The 17,721-nt window shown below is 50.9% G+C and overlaps 5 protein-coding genes across 5 annotated transcripts; 2 read left to right on the top strand and 3 right to left on the bottom strand.

The window, feature by feature from the left end:
• Positions 1–787: 787 nt before the first annotated feature.
• Positions 788–2,926, bottom strand: T310_1801 (2-isopropylmalate synthase; the record flags this gene model as incomplete). Its single annotated transcript, XM_013475307.1, has 4 exons — positions 788–988; positions 1,062–2,597; positions 2,700–2,844; positions 2,919–2,926. The coding sequence occupies 4 exons, from the start codon at positions 2,924–2,926 to the stop codon at positions 788–790; spliced, it is 1,890 nt and encodes a 629-aa protein (XP_013330761.1).
• A 786-nt stretch (positions 2,927–3,712) lies between these two features.
• T310_1800 (RNA helicase) lies at positions 3,713–6,311 on the bottom strand (the record flags this gene model as incomplete). Its single annotated transcript, XM_013475306.1, has 2 exons — positions 3,713–4,429; positions 4,497–6,311. The coding sequence occupies 2 exons, from the start codon at positions 6,309–6,311 to the stop codon at positions 3,713–3,715; spliced, it is 2,532 nt and encodes an 843-aa protein (XP_013330760.1).
• Positions 6,312–6,845: 534 nt separating this feature from the next.
• Positions 6,846–9,403, bottom strand: T310_1799 (uncharacterized protein; the record flags this gene model as incomplete). The annotated part of the gene is made up of 3 exons (XM_013475305.1): positions 6,846–6,891; positions 6,951–8,652; positions 8,716–9,403. The coding sequence occupies 3 exons, from the start codon at positions 9,401–9,403 to the stop codon at positions 6,846–6,848; spliced, it is 2,436 nt and encodes an 811-aa protein (XP_013330759.1).
• Positions 9,404–9,947: 544 nt separating this feature from the next.
• Positions 9,948–10,815, top strand: T310_1798 (uncharacterized protein; the record flags this gene model as incomplete). Its single annotated transcript, XM_013475304.1, has 4 exons — positions 9,948–10,006; positions 10,178–10,451; positions 10,526–10,606; positions 10,693–10,815. 4 exons carry the CDS (start codon positions 9,948–9,950, stop codon positions 10,813–10,815), a joined length of 537 nt encoding a protein of 178 aa, XP_013330758.1.
• Positions 10,816–12,003: 1,188 nt separating this feature from the next.
• T310_1797 (Gelsolin repeat protein) lies at positions 12,004–17,074 on the top strand (the record flags this gene model as incomplete). Its single annotated transcript, XM_013475303.1, has 3 exons — positions 12,004–12,166; positions 12,277–16,765; positions 16,831–17,074. 3 exons carry the CDS (start codon positions 12,004–12,006, stop codon positions 17,072–17,074), a joined length of 4,896 nt encoding a protein of 1,631 aa, XP_013330757.1.
• Positions 17,075–17,721: the final 647 nt, after the last annotated feature.

The raw sequence follows: 17,721 nt of genomic DNA, 5'->3' as shown, positions 1-17,721 counted from the left end.
GAATACCATCACGCCATGTCACTTGTGTAACTTTGCTGGATTGCCCACCTTCATCAGCCTGAATTCTTGCTTTGTTGATATCTTGTGTATGCGTTGCATCATCCATCTATTTGTTCTCGAAGTTACCGAAGTTGAACAAACGCCCTAGCAGGAAATAAGTAACACTTATGTAGATAGGGAAAAAAAAATAAAGTACTGTATGTACCAGTTGATTACATACTAACCTAATCCCGAAAAAAATGCTGTTTTTTTTTTGTTTCAAACTTCGAAAAGGAGTCACTTGTCAAGAAAGAAACAGATCAATCAGGTGATAGTTCTCCCCTCCTCCTTGGGAACCTCTAACGACAGAACAGAGAAAAGAAATAAGAAATAAACCTAGCCTAGACTTTGTTTTTTTTTCTGATTTTTTATTTCCAGAAAAAAAGAAAGAAATAGCGAAAACTCTCGAGTATGATAATGATGTTGATGCGTAATTCCCATTGTGCTTTTTGTTTTATCCGCGTTTCAACACATATTTTCCATTTCAATTTCGAAAAGACGAAGAAATAGAGAAGGAAAGAAAGAATACGAATTGATAGATAAATCAATCATGTCATTACCTATAATGTACTGTACTGTGTTGTATTGTATAGTATTTTGTTGTGTTGTATCCATCCGTCAACCATGTGTCTGTCATTTTTATATCAATTCAAGACAATTCAATTTAATTCAATTCAATCAATCGTTCGTCCGAAATTGCATTGATATACTATTATTCACGACTCTCTCTTTCTCCCTTTAATTTTTTTTACACTGCGTTGATTTGCGACTCGAGTTTCTCAATATCGACTTTTTGCTGTTTCACGCCCTCAATGGCGGAAGAAGTGTCCTTCTCGTTGATGTGGATGTTGTTCGTGAGTTTCTCGAGAGCTTGCAGATCTTCGTCCGTCAGGGTGTTGGAGCGAACGGGGCGGAAGGGCGCTGGGGAGCCAGCGCGCGAGGTGAGGAACTATTGCACGAAGAGAAAAGAAAAAGGTCAGTATGACTTTTTTTTTTCAGCTGCTGCGAAAGGTTGTACTTACCGAGCTGGCCGCACTCAGCAGCGCAATCAAACTGGCCTGGACCACATCCTGGTGGATTCCAACTCCCCACACAGTGTCCTTGCTACCCGCAGCCGTGCACTGGATATACGTCGCCGCACGCACGTCTCTACCCTGACCCACAGAGTGCTCCTTGTAGTCCTGCACATCGAGGTCGATGCCGAGGGTGGCCAAGGCGTTGGCCAGAGACGAAATGGCACCGGGTCCCACACCCGTAATGGCGTGCTGGACGCCATCGATCTCGATGATACCCGTGAAGCGCCGCTTGAGGTTCTTGGTGTTGACTGCCTTTCCAGGCTCCGGGGGCGCGGGCGACTGCGAGCGGTCCACAGTGATGTTGTAGTCGACCAGATTGAAGCGCGGGTTGGTCTTGAGGTGATAGGCGTTCTCGAAAAGCGCGACGATTTCGCTTTGCCGCAGTTCACGGTTGAGTCTCTCCGTCTCCTTCTGGACGATCTTGCTGAACTCGATCTGGAGTCCCCGAGGCAGGTCCAGTTCCAGGGTCTTCAGAATGATCCAGGCGGCACCACCCTTGCCACTCTGTGAGTTGACCCGGATGACAGCTTCGTAGTTTCGTCCAATATCTCGAGGGTCCAGAGGAAGATAGGGCAGTTCCCAAGGGTCGTCATCTTTAGCGCCGGCGGCTTCGCGGGCCTGGAAGCCTTTCTTGATGGCGTCCTGGTGGCTACCACTGAACGCACACACCACGAGCTGGCCACCGTACGGCCACCTTTCATTGACAGGGATCTTGTTGCTCTCCTCAACCACCTTGATGACGGAGTTGAGATCAGAGAAATCGATACCGGGGTGGATACCTTGCGTGTAGAGGTTGAGCGCCAATGTGACTAGGTCGACATTGCCCGTTCTCTCTCCGTTGCCGAACAAAGTCCCCTCAACACGGTCCGCTCCGGCCATCTGAGCCAGCTCAGCCGCAGCGACGGCGCAGCCGCGGTCGTTGTGCGGGTGGAGAGAGACGGCGAACGTCTTCCGGTCGGACATGTGGCGGCAGAAATACTCGACCTGGTCGGCGTAGACGTTGGGGGTCGACATCTCGACCGTGGCGGGCAGGTTGAAAATCATGGGTTGCTCCTCTGTGGGACCCCAGGCGGCCTTGACGGCCTCACAGACCTGTACGACGTACTCGGGTTCTGTATCAGAGAAGGTCTCCGGGGAGAATTCGAATTGCCATTCAGTGCCGGCCGTGGACGGGTCGTCCTTAGTGATGGAGCGGGCGAATTTGGTACATCGCACCGCCAATTCCAAGGTCTGCTCCTTGGTCATGCCAAAGACAATTCGGCGGAAACATTCGCTCGTGGCCAGATAGAGGTGCAGGATGGCCTTTTTGGCGCCCTTGAGGGAATCAACCGTGCGACGGATGAGATCTTCCCGGCATGGAGAGAGGACCTGAATCCAGACGTCATCGGGAACGGCACCGGGGGTCTCGATCAGGCGGCGAGTAAAGTCGTAGTCGGTCTGGGATGCGGACGGGAAAGAGACTTCGATCTCTTTGTAGCCCAGCTGGACGAGCATGTTAAAGTAGCGCCACTTCTGGTCGCCATCCTGTTGTCTCTGTCAGCTCGCTCGCCCGGACTCGTCCCAGGCAGACAGACAGGTCCGTACCATTGGGTCTGCCAAGCTCTGGTTTCCATCTCGCAGATCGGTCGCCAGCCAGCGGGGCGGCTTGTCGATGGTCTTGTTGGGCCATTGTCGATCTGGGAGGTGGATAGGCTTGAACTTCTTGTATTTCTTGGAGGGATCTTTGAGCCTAATTCAGAATCAGAATCCAATCCATGCAATGATGCGTCGAGGTCGTCAGAGAAAGGGGAGCTGGCGGCATACATAGGCATGGTGCCGAATGGGCGGTTTGCGGAATCCGCGGCGGGGTTAAGTCGATGAAAACGCGGGGCAGAGAAGGAATTGGGGAAGCTGCTTCAAGGCTCTTCTTTCCCCGTTTCTGCTTCGTTCGATCTCTTCCTCCTTTCAGTGGTACCCTTCAAGGGTGGTGAATTGTATTCAAATGAGGGAGAAACTAATGGATGGATGAGCTGTCAGCCCTCGCAGCACACCGGAGGAAGAGATGGTGATTCACCACTTGAGTCACGCCCGTTCGCGCTTTTTCTTTTTTTCACCGCCTCCGACTCCGGAGTCCGGGGTGCCGCTGGGAAGCGGCGCTTGCCGCGCGATGATTGGGTCTGCCCGCTCATTTGTCCAATCCGGGCGTGCTAAGCAACCAACCTGCAGTGGAGGGCGCAAAGATGCCCAAATATGGATATCAAGCTGCTGAATTGTACGACTTATGAACAGGGGGCTTCCCAGGTCGTTGCTGAGTTCGGTGTCCTTCCGTACAAGGATCTCCTCCACCGATGCATTATTACGACGACTGCTTCCGATGTGAGTCGATCAAAGAACCAATTAGGCGAGACGGATAATTAATAATCATAACACAACGTCTGCATCTCAAAGGACTCGACAAATCACAACAAGACCTGCCTGGTCGCTGTTGGAATCCTTGCAGCTAAGTATGTACATTGTGCTGTACACCAGGAGAGAGAGAAACCAGGAAAACGCCTGTCCCAATGCGTTCGAGATAATAACCGTCTGGTTTATTTACACTGGGAAAGAAACTGATCACCTCACGCCTTCCCCTTCTTCTTGGCCTTCTTCGCCTTGGCCTTGGCCTTGGCCTTGGCCTGCTTTGAAGGGTCCTGGCCTTCTCGTTCCTTCTTGCCCTTCTTCCATATCTTACCCTCCTTCCGCAGCCGGGTATCATCCAGGCGCTTCTTCTCTTTGCCGCTGAGCTTACGTCTCTCCTTGGGCTTGATAGAATCAGGCCCATTCAGCTCCATCAATCCTCGCAAGCGGGCTTCCTGCTTCTGCCGCTCGCTCTCGAACCACGTTCGCTTCGGCCGGGACATGATCTCTTTCTCGTGCTTGATCAGGTTCTCGCCTTTCGTCACCTGCATTTCCACCTGCGCCAGCTGTTTCTCTTCCTTCTCTTCGCGTAAGATCTCCTCGATCTCTTCCGTCATTCCCTCGATCTTTTCGGCCCACTCATCGGCGGCACGAGGGTCCACTACTCGGCTGACGATCTTCGCGCCTTGAGCCTTGCCGGCCTTCACAGCGGCCTTGACCACTTTGCGGTCTGGTTCGGCAGCCAGGGTACAGGCCCGACCAGAGCGTCCCGCACGCGCAGTTCGACCGACACGATGCAGGTAGATCTCGTGTGTCTGGGGAGCTTCGTAGTTGATGACCGTTTCCACTCCCTTGATATCCAGACCACGGGCAGCGACATCAGTCGCTAGGAGGAAGGCCACGCGCCCGTCTCGGAAGGCTTCAACGCTTTTGATACGCTGTTAAAACCTATTAGTAAAAGCCCTGTTTATGTAGATAAGCAAAGCAAGAATGGAGAAACGGTACCTGTTCCTGGGTCATGCTACCATGTAGCTCCGCCGCTTTCAGACCACAGAGCCCAAAGACAATCCGAACACGATGCGCCTCACGTTTCTGCCGGAAGAAGACGATAGCTCGTGAGGTGTAGACTTCATTACACAGATACATGAGGTAGCCAAGGCGTTTGCTCTCTCGTCCCGGACGTAGTCGCACGAATTCCTGGACCAGCGTGCCGGCAGTCTGCTTTTTCGCGTCGACCATCAACCGCACCGGTCGATTGAGCCCGACGCGGATGAGCTTGTCCACAGAGTCCGTCATGGTCGCGGAGAAGAGCATCGTCTGCCGCGACTTCGGGATTGTGGTCAGGATCTCGTTCAGCTCGTTCGCAAACCCATCTTCCAGCATCCGATCCGCCTCGTCCAGGACGAGAATTTCTAGCGTGTCGACTGTGAAGCTGGCCGAGTTCCTCATGTGATCGATGAAACGACCTGGTGTGGCTATAATTACGTCCGGCCGCTTCTTGAGCACGTTCTCCTGTTCCCGGAGACTAAAACCACCAACAAGCTGACAGAACGTGATGTCGGTATATGTAGCCAGTTTTGTAGCCACGTTGTAGCACTGAACCGCCAACTCTCGAGTCGGCATAAGGATCGCAACGCGGCTAGTCGGGACCTTTCGGGGTCGATACAGAAGACGCTCTAGGATAGGGATGATGAACGCGGCTGTCTTACCGGAACCTGTGACTGCACCACCCACAATATCCTTTCCGAGCAATGCCACGGGGATCGTCTTGCGCTGGATGGGGGTCGGAGTCGTGAAGCCAACCGAAGCCAAGCCACGGAGGATCGGTCGAGAGAGGTTGAAATCCTGAAACGAGCTGTTTGACGAGTCTTTCGCAGAGTCCTTGGGCTTCTCTTCTTCGGGTGCAAAGAAAGCTTTCCGCTTCTCTAATTCTTCCTCATCTTCACTCTCGTCATCAGACGATGAGTCTGATGCAAGATCATCGGGATGAGGGACGGGAGATGCAACAGATTCGTCATCATCAGAATCCGAAGCTTCCTCCTTGTCGGAACTGTCTTCCTTTCCCTCGTCATCGTCGTCGTCGTCATCATCATCATCTTCTTCTTCTCCCTCAGAAGCTGAATCCTCCTCGTCTTCGCTGCGTGCACCCATACCAAACCCATCGGGAGCAAGCAACTCGTCATCGTCGAAATTAGCAAGATCACCATTCTCCCCATCCGCCTCCTCGTCAGACTCGTCTTCCTCTTGCCCATCGATCTCAGCATCATCATCTTCTTCTTCCTCTCCTTCTTCTCCTTCTTCGCTATCCGATCCCTGTTCCTTCTTTCTCTTCTTTTTCTCCTCCTCCTCTTGCTTCCTTATCCGCCTTCTGGCAATAATGTCGTCGATATCAACACGCTTCTTGGTCCCATTTGTCTTCTTCCGACCGTCGTCGACCTCCCACCCATCAAAATCCTCGATGACGCCCTGTGCCGCGTTGCCGCCAATATCGAACTCAAGGTCTGGGTTCAGAGCCCCGTCATCCTCTGCATCATTCAATGCGTCATTCTCGTCCTCGTCGTCTTCTGAGCGTTCCTCTACGTCTCCAGATGCGGCCTTGTTCTTTCCGGCCTTTGGTTTCGTCGACGACTGTTGTTGTTTCTTCTGCTTCTTATTTTTCGTTGCGGTCTCGTTCTGCTCGCGCTTCCGTTTCTTGGAGCCCGACAATTCATTCACATCCTCCGCATCATCAACACCATTAGTTTCGAGGGGAGTATCTTCATCGGACAGCGTAAGGATGAAATCGTCGGCGGCGGTGCTCCGCTTCTGGATCGGAGCCATCCTGCGACAAAAATATGTACGCACAGATCAAAATAGTAGCAATTTTGAAACGAGCACTTTCAAAACAGCTCACAAAATTAAATTATGTTCAAATAATATAAAACACAAAAAAAATTGACCAGATCTGAAAAAAAGAGCAATTGCGCTCTTCCAAGCTTTCTGGTCGTAAGTAACCTCTTTCACGAAAACTTTCTTTTTACGACAGAAAAAATTCCCGCCAATGGAGGCGGTGAGCGTTTCAAAGGCGGCAGAAAAAGTCGGGTTGGGAAACCCGCTAATACTAATGGAGATCATCTACCATTTTAGGTACCTAGGCGTTATTGCTAATCTGCTCTGCAAAACAATCTGGATTCCATGTGTAATATTACTCTGTACGTTCCTTGAATTCGTCGGTTTCCTTCAGAAAAAAATGTCCACAAGTAGTGATTTTTTTGTCAAGAACACAAAAGGGGGAAAAAAAGAAAGAGGAAAGTCGCCAATTATGCCGGAAATGGACGAGTACATCGATAACTCGCCTTATGCCGAACCTCGTGTCTAGACAATCCATGGGATGGCACGAACGAGGTAGCTGACGTTGAGACTATAGCAATGAGTCAGTCAGAAAATGAGATGAAAATGTACCGCAAATTATGATCTTACAATTTGTCAAATTTCCTAGCAGCTCCCTTCAGCAACCCCTGCTCCTCGAACCGGTGTCTCCGCATCAGCCATTCCTTAACCCGGAGGTAGTCCGAGGGATCATCTTCAGAATAGCTCATCGCGATAACAAGGCGAGCCAGTCTGCGGGAGCTTCCTGGAGAGTAACATCCGTGATCCTCCAAGTCAGAATCAAAGAAGTAGCCTCCGCGTCCAAGGTACGTTGGATCGCAAATTTCCAAGAGCTTGTCCATAAGACAACGTCCAACTCCTTGATCTCTCTTCGTATGGTGAACGAAGATTTCAATTTCCGCCGTATGACGGCCGATGGTACGAGCACCCATAAAGTCCGTTGCCAATGCATAACCCATGACGTTCTCATTCTGGTCACGACGAAGACGACAATTGAAGGTGGCTGACTTTCGTTCCACTGCAACGATGAAAGGTAACTTTTCACGCTTGCAGTCCTCAATGCGTTGGCGCATGTCTGGTCCGGCAAGAGCTGTCACGTCCACACATTGAGTCGCATTGGCAACGTACCAGTTATAGAGACTCAAGAGCTCTGGGATGTCACCGACTTCAGCAGGGCGCAAGTAGATGTTAGCTTTCGGGACATTAGGATTGCTCGAAGGTGGTGTCCTCATGGCTGCCAAATATTGAGCACGAGCTTCCCTTCTCCTGATTTCGGAATCCGCTTGCTCCTTCTTCTGCTGGGTGATATAATTAAAGCGGTAGCCATCCACAGTCTCGTGATAATGAGGGTTGGTTTTCTCATCCTCCGTATTACGTTTTGCCTCAGGATGCTCAATATTGGGGATAAACATGCCCTTCAGCCCATCAGGATGCGCAGTGCCGTCAAAGAAAGACTTGTGATATATATCTGCATAGTGGCAGATATGCATGGTGGAGTCCAACCAGGCGTAGAACCAGTTTCGGTACTGGACGGGGGCATTCCAGACTGCGGGACTGTACTCCCAGTCTGCGCGCCGAGCAAGGTCACCAAACTCCCAATTGTTGATATCATCCCAATTGACAGAGTCAACTATCTCCTGAGGCGTTGGGCATGGAGGAATTTCACCACAGGGGCTGCCATCAGGAGTGCTCGACTCTTTCGGCCTGGGATGTGAAGAGAGTACGACGTGGCCCTCTTCAATTTCTGGGTATGCCCGAACGTCTTGTGCGTATAGGGTCCACTGCAGCTCGTGCTTCTCTTTTTCCGACATGTCAGGGGGAAACGTGAAAACGGAATCTGCGCGACCGACGTCCAGACGCTTAATGACCCGCCGATAAATGACAGAGGTGGGATCCGTTCCAGGTCCGGTTCTTGCCTTCATAAGAGTCTCAGGGTTGGAATCTAGGCGATCGTCGGTCTTCAGTTTGCACTTTCCAACTTGGGCTCTGATCTCTTGCTGGAGGCGTCTGAGTTCCTCCTTGGCTTCAGGAGTCGCCTCAGTTTGTCTAACCCCTTTCCTTTTTTCGGGCTGTGGCTTCTGCTCCGAGTAGGAAGAGTTGTCGACGCTAAAATAGATCGGTGTATCGCCTAGCGGTGCAGGACCAGGCTCAGGTCTATCAGTCAACTTATCCTGTGGGATTGATGACTTGGTCTGAGATTCCTGAACTTGGCTGTTCGAAGCCTTCGCCTGGCCCTTACCCCGATAGCGGTGCAGGAGAACTTCTTCGGACTGATCAGTGTCGCTCATCTTGACTATAACGCGTATTTTGTCAGTTCAAGCTGTCACTGGATGAGAATCAGAAGAGGCCGGCGTACCTTTTGTCTTCGATAATTCTGTATGCTTCAAGGATTCGATCTCACGAGCAGCAGCAGGTCCAGAGGATCCTAAGCCTGATGTTTGTGCAGAATTTTGAAGGAACTTTGTGGCTTGAGTTTCAGTCCTCACTTGCGCGTCTTCTGGTTGAGATTCTGAGTTGATCTTAGGATGGTGAGTTACAACCTCACGGCCATGGAAAGAGTCACGGCCATCAAGAGCGTGATTTTTGCTCACAGGAGACGTGTTGATAACAGCAACCTGAGGTGAGACTGATTGTGCACAAGACTCGACCAGAGTGCCTTGTCCTGGATTGTCTCCGTGGGAAGGTGCTGTCTTCAAGCTGCCAGAATCCCACTCTGCCTGCTTAAGGACTGGACTGGCATTGTAAAGATTATGTGAGGAACTTCGATTAGCCACAGAGGATGGTTCTGACTGCTTGGATGTATGCTTCACAAGAGGGGCACTGTGGGCTGTGCTCTCTTCCTTGCTTGTAGCGTGTTCTGCTCTCACGAGTGAACGATTCAAAGCAGGATCATCAGGAGGATTAATACGACGTGTGATGGGTGCCTTGTACTTGTCGAAGAAGTCCGTTTTGGTCCGAAGATTTTCTCTCGCAGTCTGATATCGTTGCCATAGCTCAACATTGCTGTCGTCGTCCTTGCTGCGGGGGGCAACCTTGTCTTCCATAGCAGGTTATATCAATTGACTGAGCACTAAGAAAAATTGTTAGGTTTGTTTGCATCATAAATATACCCAGTTATGCAGAGGAAGAGTGCGCACGTGTTTCACAGAGACGTGTTGTTATGTCGTGAGGAGCTGTGACAGGACTGTCAACAACGATGATCGATGAAAACTCTCCAAGATTGGCAAGTTTCCTTAACAGATAGATAAGAATGTAGCAAGAAAGAGAATTAAGAAATGAGTGATTCTCCTAAGAGGTAGAAAGACTGATGATCCCTAGCAAGGGAGTGAGAAGAATATGCAACGGTGTGAGCGCTGAAGAAACAGCATGATATTGGAGGAAAATAAATGTGCTAAAAAAAGACGCTAGTCAGGCATGTCTTTGTTTTTGTTTTGTCATTGTAAACATATGGGGAAGTTCTGTGAGAAAACGTGGGCATGGCGGCATATACCGGTGTTCTGGTTGATATGAGTTCATCTGCTTTCTTTTCACCATTCAATTTGCGCAAACTTGCTACAATCCAGGTCACACCCCTACCAAACCGCCAAAATGCTTTCTATTTTACGAAAAGCGCGGCTGAAGGATAAGGAGATGAGGATACTGATGCTGTAGGTTCTCTGTCGAGAAGAGGAATCTTGAAATTTCGAGTACGCATGCTCATTGGTAGCAGTGGCCTGGATAATGCTGGGAAAACGACCATAGTGAAAAAAATCATGAACGAAGATGTCACCACCGTCAGTCCAACTTTGGGATTCATCATCAAAACTATTGATTTTCAGGGGTAGGAGAGGATATACCGATGGAATATTTGATGATTTGCTAATTATCATGGACAGATACAAATTAAATATTTGCATGAGCTCCCGGTGCCCTCTTCCCCTTTGCGCCGTGCTGACTGTTCTTCTAGGGGATGTCGGAGGCCAGAAAACGCTACGATCATATTGGAGAAACTATTTCGAAAAGACTGATTCCTTGATATGGGTAGTGGACGCGACAGATCGCCTCAGGATCGACGATTGCCGTGAAGAGCTTGCTGGTCTGCTTCTCGAGGAGGTATGCCGCGACCCCTCTATTCTCCCGCCGCTATGGAAAAAATCCTTCAAAGACTCTGACTAATAGATGACCAGCGTCTAATGGGGGCAAGTCTTCTTGTCTTTTTAAACAAGACAGATGTTGAGGGCTGCATGACCGTGAATGAGATTCGTGAGGTACGATTAGAGTTCCGCCCACTCATTCCGAGGTTAAGATCGCGGGGCTGATCAGTGACAATTTTCTGAATGAAAAGGGCCTTCAGCTGGACGCGATCAAGACACACAAGTGGACAATTCTCCCATGCAGTGCAATGACAGGAAAGAATCTGAACGAGGGTCTGGAATGGGTTGTACAAGATGCAAAGGACAGGCTCTTTCTATATTGATCTTGAGACTACGACCTTTGCATGGTTGCGATCTTACAGAGTATGGGACACATCCAGCGTTATATACACAGCGTGTATGACATGACCACATTATCATGACTTTGTATACAGAAATAACCCCAGGCGGAGAAGGGCAACTTTTCAAGCAGCGTCTCGTTTGTACAGCAAAGGAATAATTTCGGGTGTCGAGAATTCATAGAAACAATGTCACATATATCAGCTGGCCTCTGGAGATTTCTTTCAACTTGTTTGATATATTGTTATTGTCTTTTCTGCAATCTGATCCAATAGCAGCTGGATAAAGTGGTCGTTATAGGCTCCCTTCCAAGTTTCTCAAGACCAAATGGAAATTTCATCTGATTGATTATGGAAAATGACTTCGGACTAATGTTAATATTGCGAGTATCACAGTGTATCACTGGCAAAAAGAAAGGCGCGATCAGGAATTTTCCAGTAACTACTGTCCCGAACCTATGACTTTCCTGCCCAAAACCACTCGAACAGCAAATTAAGCGAGGAACTTGGGACCAACCAGGCAAAAGCTATAATCAACAGTTGTTGACGCCAACCAGGTTCCCAACAAATCCTTGGGCAGCCACTGCTATAGGAAACAACGTCGCCCTCACCAGGGATACTGGCAGTTGGGCTGTGTCACACATCATGGCGGTGAAAACGAATATGATTGATGGGTGCAAACAAATGCTGTGCTCCACACCCGCAGAAACTCGGAAACTTGAAGTGGACAGACATCCCTTGGGAGAAGCACAACGCAGCGGTTCAGGCTTGCTGCTAGATAGATATGGATTTTGATAACAGTAAAAATCCAAGGCCTTGGAGAACCCAAGGTAAAATAAGACAGCAACCAGATCGCTCATGACGGATCGTATTGGGATCGCCCTGTCAGGAACCCAATGCAGTGGAGCCGGAGATGCGGGAGAACCGAACACACGCAAGGAAAGCACCATGGCTGCATCAACAGTGAGCAGGCCGCGGTCCACTGCAAGCACAACATCCTGGATTAAATTCATGCAGGAAATCAAAAGTCAAACTGTCAGTGACCGACCTCATGGTTCTGGTCAGCACCAGGGAGCCTCTGGAGATAGAAGCCTTCTGACAGTCCATCGTTGTGGGAGCCCCCCTTTCTCCTGAACCCCACCTGCCCAGGCCCCCTGTGTGAGTGCAGTGACGATGTCTTCGGGGACGATAAACGACAGCTCAGAGGAGGTCAACAATTTCCTCCTCCGCATCCGGGAACTGGGGGACAAGCGTGACAAGGAAGATGAAGAACGTGCCAGGAAGCTAGAGGAGGAGATCTTGCAGGGCCGCAAGGAACGCGAGGCAAGACGAGCTGGTGAGCGGCGGACTCATGGCCCTTGCACCCCGGTCTATTTCTCAGTCTAAACTACTCCATCACCCACTCCATTACACGCCTGCTGACTGTTGTCTTTTGTCATGTTGCAGAACGAGTTCGATCTATCTCTCCTACGAAGGATTCACCCCTCTCAGACCTCTCAGAACAAGCTGGGTTCCGTGCGTCTCGTCACCGGTCGTTGATTGATCCTCCGTTAGACCTCCAGCCGTCTGTCCATAACCCAGAGAAGGACGCTGAGACACCCTCAGATTTAGACACTGAGAACAAAGTTGCCGCCGGAGACACGTCAACATCTCAAGACGCAAAATCCAGCCACGAGAGAGTGGGCTCTGGCGGGGGCACGCCTTCAAGGAGCCCTCTGTCCTGGCAGCGGCGTCCAACTTCCACTTCTCCGCAACGCGAGTCACCTCAGTCTACAACTCCACAGACACAGGACAGTGGCTCAAATCCTAACACGATGCCTTCCGAGGATGAGACGACACCTTCTCGCGCTCAGATTTCTCTCGCCCTTGGCTCCAAAGATCCCTCTTGGTTCCGTCAAACGCCCGATCGAGGAATAGGCTCCCCGGCTCTCCGACGGAGTGGGGAGGAGACAATGTCAGATGCTTCATCTACCGGTGTGGGAATGAGACTACCTGGCCTCAGTCGCGAGCCCACGACAGAGCCAGAGAAACCTACCAATCAGGAAACAGGCGATGAGAGGTCGCGTTCGCCATCTAGAGCGAGCTCGATGTTCGGCACCAGCAGTGTGGGAAACAGATTCTCGAGCATGTCTTCAGTGTCTTCGACCGGTGGTTTGGGCTCTCCTGTTCCCTTGTCCTCTTCCCAAAGGTTCGAGGCTCGAAAGGGGGAGGCACCGTCTTCGGCATCGGAAGCACGCACTCCTATGTCCTCTGGCCGCAGCTCACCTGAACGCTCTGTGTCTCCGACAAAAGGTCTTGGAGGGTTCGTTCAAAGTGCCATGATGAAGCGATCTGACAGCATCACAAAGCGGTGGAGTGCTCATGCGGCTCCTGGTTTGAATCGCCCCAGCTCCATCGTGACCAATCGCGGCAGTGTTGGACGTTCTGGGCTTGGAGACTTAATCACCAATCCTGCTGATGCGAAGACAGCTCGTGAAGGTTCTCCATCCCCTACCCGACCGGGTTCTAGCCACAGCGAGGCCACAGTAGTGTCTCCTACGAAAGCGAACGAAGAATCAGGATCTTCCGGGATCGCCGGCAGCAAGGATGGATTGCAAAGCGACGATGGCTTTGTGAGACCAACTCGCCGCTCGCATGCCCGATCCATGAGCTCTGTGACCAAAGACGATGCCAAAGCACAGGATGGCGATCCTCAAACACCAAGGAGCCCTACCAAGAGCATAGACCAAAAACGTTGGAGCCCCACAAAAGCGACATGGCTCGAGAGCGCGCTTAATCGACCAGAGTCTCCGAAACAGAAAAGCCAGGTTTCACAGCAACCAGCATGGATGAGAGATCTGAGCAAGGCGAGACAGTCAAGGTCGAGTGTGGATCTGGGGAAGCCGACTGGTTTCAAAGAAGTGACTCCCGTGGGCCTGATGCGCTCTTCGCCTCCCGGGGGCCATCACCAGAAATCGAACATCAGTGGACTCCCGGAGACAACAAGCGGCAGTGAGACGGCCAGTGCTAAACAGACGGAATCAGACTCGAATGTCCAGAGTCAGGACGTAGATAAATCAGCAGAAAACAAGACTGAGAGTCCTCAGTCATCTGAACATGGCCACAACGAGCAACCTGCCGCTGAGCCCAGTGCGACGCAAGATACGTCGACACGCAAGACTTCACCTCCGGTTCTGCCGCCCAAGCCAAATCTGACGCTCCGCTCGGATGTGAATTCACCTAAGTCAAAGCAACAACCTGGCATCATAGATTTCCGAGCAAATTTGCGACGGACAGAAGTCACCAATGAAAGTTCTCCCCAGGAGGAACCTGAATTCAAAAATGTCTTTGGGAAACTCAGAAAGGCGGAAAGAACGAATTATGTGCCTCCTGACGAGCTTAAAGAGAACATCATGAGAGGAAAAGCTGCTCTCAACGCGACCAGTGCTTCCAAAAAAACGCAACCGGTGGACGACTTCAGGGAAACGCTATTGAAGCAAAAGGAAGCCATGAAGGCCGGGGGTGGTTCTGTAAGGCGGATGACAAATGGAGACGAGCGGCCCCCTTCCAAAGCGGCGGACCCGATTCCTGAAGCGATATCGAAGCGAAACAACCTCAACAGGACTGATAGCAACAAAAGCAACATATCCGCTGGGTCGCTGTCTTCGTCGACAGTCGATCGATCTGGGGAGAAAGGTGACAATGGGCAAAATCGAGAACCTCCTAAGCCTATGCCAGCGGCGAATCAGACTGGCTCTGCGGATGCCCGATCGTCGCTTCAAGAAGACTCGCCTACGAAAGATAAGCCTATCAAAGTCGATAGCGACAAGTCTTTGCCAGAATCTGAAGCTGCGTCAGTAGAGACGGGGCAGAAGGACTCGCGGGGAGAGACAATCGGATCGGTTCGTCCCTTGCCATCGAGCGATAATGCGGGAGCTGCGAAAGTGGCTACTGCAACTAGAGGGCTTGCTACTAAAGGAAGTCTTGCAGAGCGATTGAATCCTGCTTTGGCAAATGTCTTGTCTCGAGGACCACCCGTCGCGGGAGGTGAGACAGAGAAGCCAAATGCGGCGGCTGTGTCCAGCGAGACCACGTCAAGGAGTGCGCCGAAACCTACGGATCCATCGTCTTCTACACCTCTCACGCACATCACCAAAAATCGGGCAAAGGGTCCTAAGAGGCGGTTGCCTGGATCTGCTCCTTCCAGTGCAAAAGCTCCCAGTGCAAAAGCTCCCAGTAAACGAGAGGAGCTCACTTCAATGGAAAATAAGAAAGAACCACTAGAACAGAAGTCTGTTGAAAATATGGCAAAGCAATTTGAATCCTCTCTGTCATCTAAACCTCACCCCCCTGGACCCGCATCCTCAGTGATCTCAGAAAAGTCTGACTCCCTCTCTACTCCCAAGAAGCCAGGTGACGAGAAACCGAAACCGGCTGTGAGTACCAAGTCTCCGGAGCTGAAGAAGTCTACATTTGGCTCTTCTGCTAGTGCACAGGACTCTACCCAGGAGATAAAAGAGGATAAGAAGCAGGAGGGCACAGAGGTCCTTCCACCCAAACAACACACAGGTCTGGAAGAGTCAAGCCCAAGGCCTAATGCCATCCAACAGAAAAATGAAAATCAAGAGAGCCCGTCGAGTTGGAGGCCGACTCCACCCCCCAAGTCCGCGACGTTGCCTTTGTCTCCAGCCACTGCGGTTAAACAAAACCTTCCAGGGAATTCCTCACCTTCGCCTTCCCTTACCTCGAAGTTGAAAGAAAACATTGTGAACTCGGCGAATATTTCACCACTGCAATCAAAGATCGGCCTAGGGATTGGTGGAGCCATTTTCCAATCAAAGCAGGATTCGTCTCAAGACAAGGTGGCATCATCCCGGCCTGAGAAGGCTTCTCCATGGCCACCGGTCCCTCCGAAGAAGGTCGACCTATCCTTGAATACATCTCTTGATCCAAGAAGACCGTCTTTGACGTCGCCCGTTCCCCGTACTTCTGAATCTGCAAGGGTTATCTCCGACTTTTTCAACACGCTTCCCAAATCGAGCGACAGGGTGAATATCGACCCTCAGCTAATCCTGACGGCTAAGACGGATAACCCGAAAACGAGGACGATTAAAAAGCAAATCTGGGAGATAACAGGCGACGGCAAGAGGCAAGACCTTCCCGTCAACCAGGAATACATTCTCTTCGAAGGCAGCATGTACTTGTGCGTTCACACCTTTGAGTGCAATGGCGGCAACAAGACAGAAGTCTACCTTTGGTGCGGCGACGAGGTTGGAGAGGCAGCGATAGATGATGCCCAGCTCTTCGCTCGAAAGGTAGCAAGAGAAAACGGCTGTAAGCTTGAGCTCTTGAGGCAAGGCAAGGAAACCGCGAGTTTTATCCAGGCCCTCGGGGGAATCATTATCACGCGCCGAGGGTCTAGCTCTCGATCTAATTCCTCTGCTCTCTACATGCTCTGTGGACGAAGACATCTGGGCCAGATTGCGTTTGACGAGGTCGATTTTTCCCGACGGAGTTTGTGCTCGGGCTTTCCTTTCGTCATATCCGCCAAGTTCGGCAAGCTCTATCTCTGGAAAGGAAAAGGCAGCGGTGCGGATGAGATTGGCGGCGCTCGGCTCATCGGTATGGACCTTGGCCTGACTGGAGAGATCGAGGAAGTTTCCGAGGGGGAAGAGCCTGAAAGCTTCTTCGAGGTGTTTCCGGACTACAAGGAGACAGTCTCCCATCAGACGGCGGACCATTGGCACTTGAAACCCCATCATGACAAGTACCGTTGCCGGCTTCTTCGGGTCGACCATGAGCTAGGACAGCGAGTCGGTTTTTGGAATCGGCGCGGCGGCTCCTCTTCGCCCGTCACGCGACCGAACGACACGGTCCAGGAAATCGAGCCTTTCTGCCAGAAGGACCTCCGAACCAAGGATATCTACATCCTTGATGCATTTTTCGATCTCTATGTGTAAGTTCCCCTCGACCGTCTCACATGTAAGACGGAAGACCCTGACCGTCTCTTTTCTTCGACAGGATCGTCGGTGAGGAGGCTTCCTCTCGGCCGGCCGAGTTTGCATCAGCCCTCGTGTTCGCCCACGAATACGGCATCCTGGCTGCCTCACTTCAGGATCGGCCCTTCATCCCTAAGAGTTTTGTCGCCATTGGGGGTGTTCCGGATGCTTGCAGGACGGCATTCAGGAAATGGGACCCGCGGACATTGCAGGCGTCTCCCCAAGTTCTGCCGCTGAATGCCGCTATCGAAGCGATCCGGTCGTAAAACGTTGGGATAAAAGGTTTCTGACCCTTGCCTTTTCCCCTCCACAGCATCTTTCGGTGTATATGGTCACTGTCGGCGTTTTCACCCTGTTGGTGTATTTGTATAGCATGATCAAGATGGCGATAACCCGGAGTTCCTACGGTTGTCTGTCTCATGCATTTTGTCTTTTTTCTGGTCGCACAGCTTGCTTTTTTTTTGCCTTTTCCCCCTCCCCGCTTCTCTTTTTTCTCCTGGACTAAGGGATAGACTGGCATGGTTGGGAATAGGTGTACAGGGCTTATTTTCTTCACCTGTCTCCCAAATTAGCATGTGGACATCTGAGGTTGCTTCTTCTCTGTCGTCTTCTTTTTTTCCTTTTTTTTTTGGCCTGCGCCCAATGCATTAATTGTGTGTACGTACATTTGCATAGGAAGGCGACTGGTGTAGGTATTTATTGATAATCGACACACTACTGTTCAGTTTTGTTGGGGCTGAAAACCGCCAGGGGAGGAACCAATGTAGGGTTCTACGAAGCCAAAATTCCGCCGTGACCATAGGCATACTCATATACAGAACCTTGGAACTCCTTCAGTTAGGGATTGCCACTTCAGATCGTTGGGCGAACCATGGCAAGCACCACGGTTCCTGTCCCTGCCAGGTGGCAAAAC

This window comes from Rasamsonia emersonii (genome assembly GCF_000968595.1).
Source record: "Rasamsonia emersonii CBS 393.64 chromosome Unknown ctg1118621760003, whole genome shotgun sequence".
Taxonomy (NCBI): Eukaryota; Fungi; Ascomycota; class Eurotiomycetes; order Eurotiales; family Trichocomaceae; genus Rasamsonia; species Rasamsonia emersonii.
Note: the sequence above shows the minus strand (reverse complement) of the source record. Positions and strands in the feature narration are given on the sequence as shown.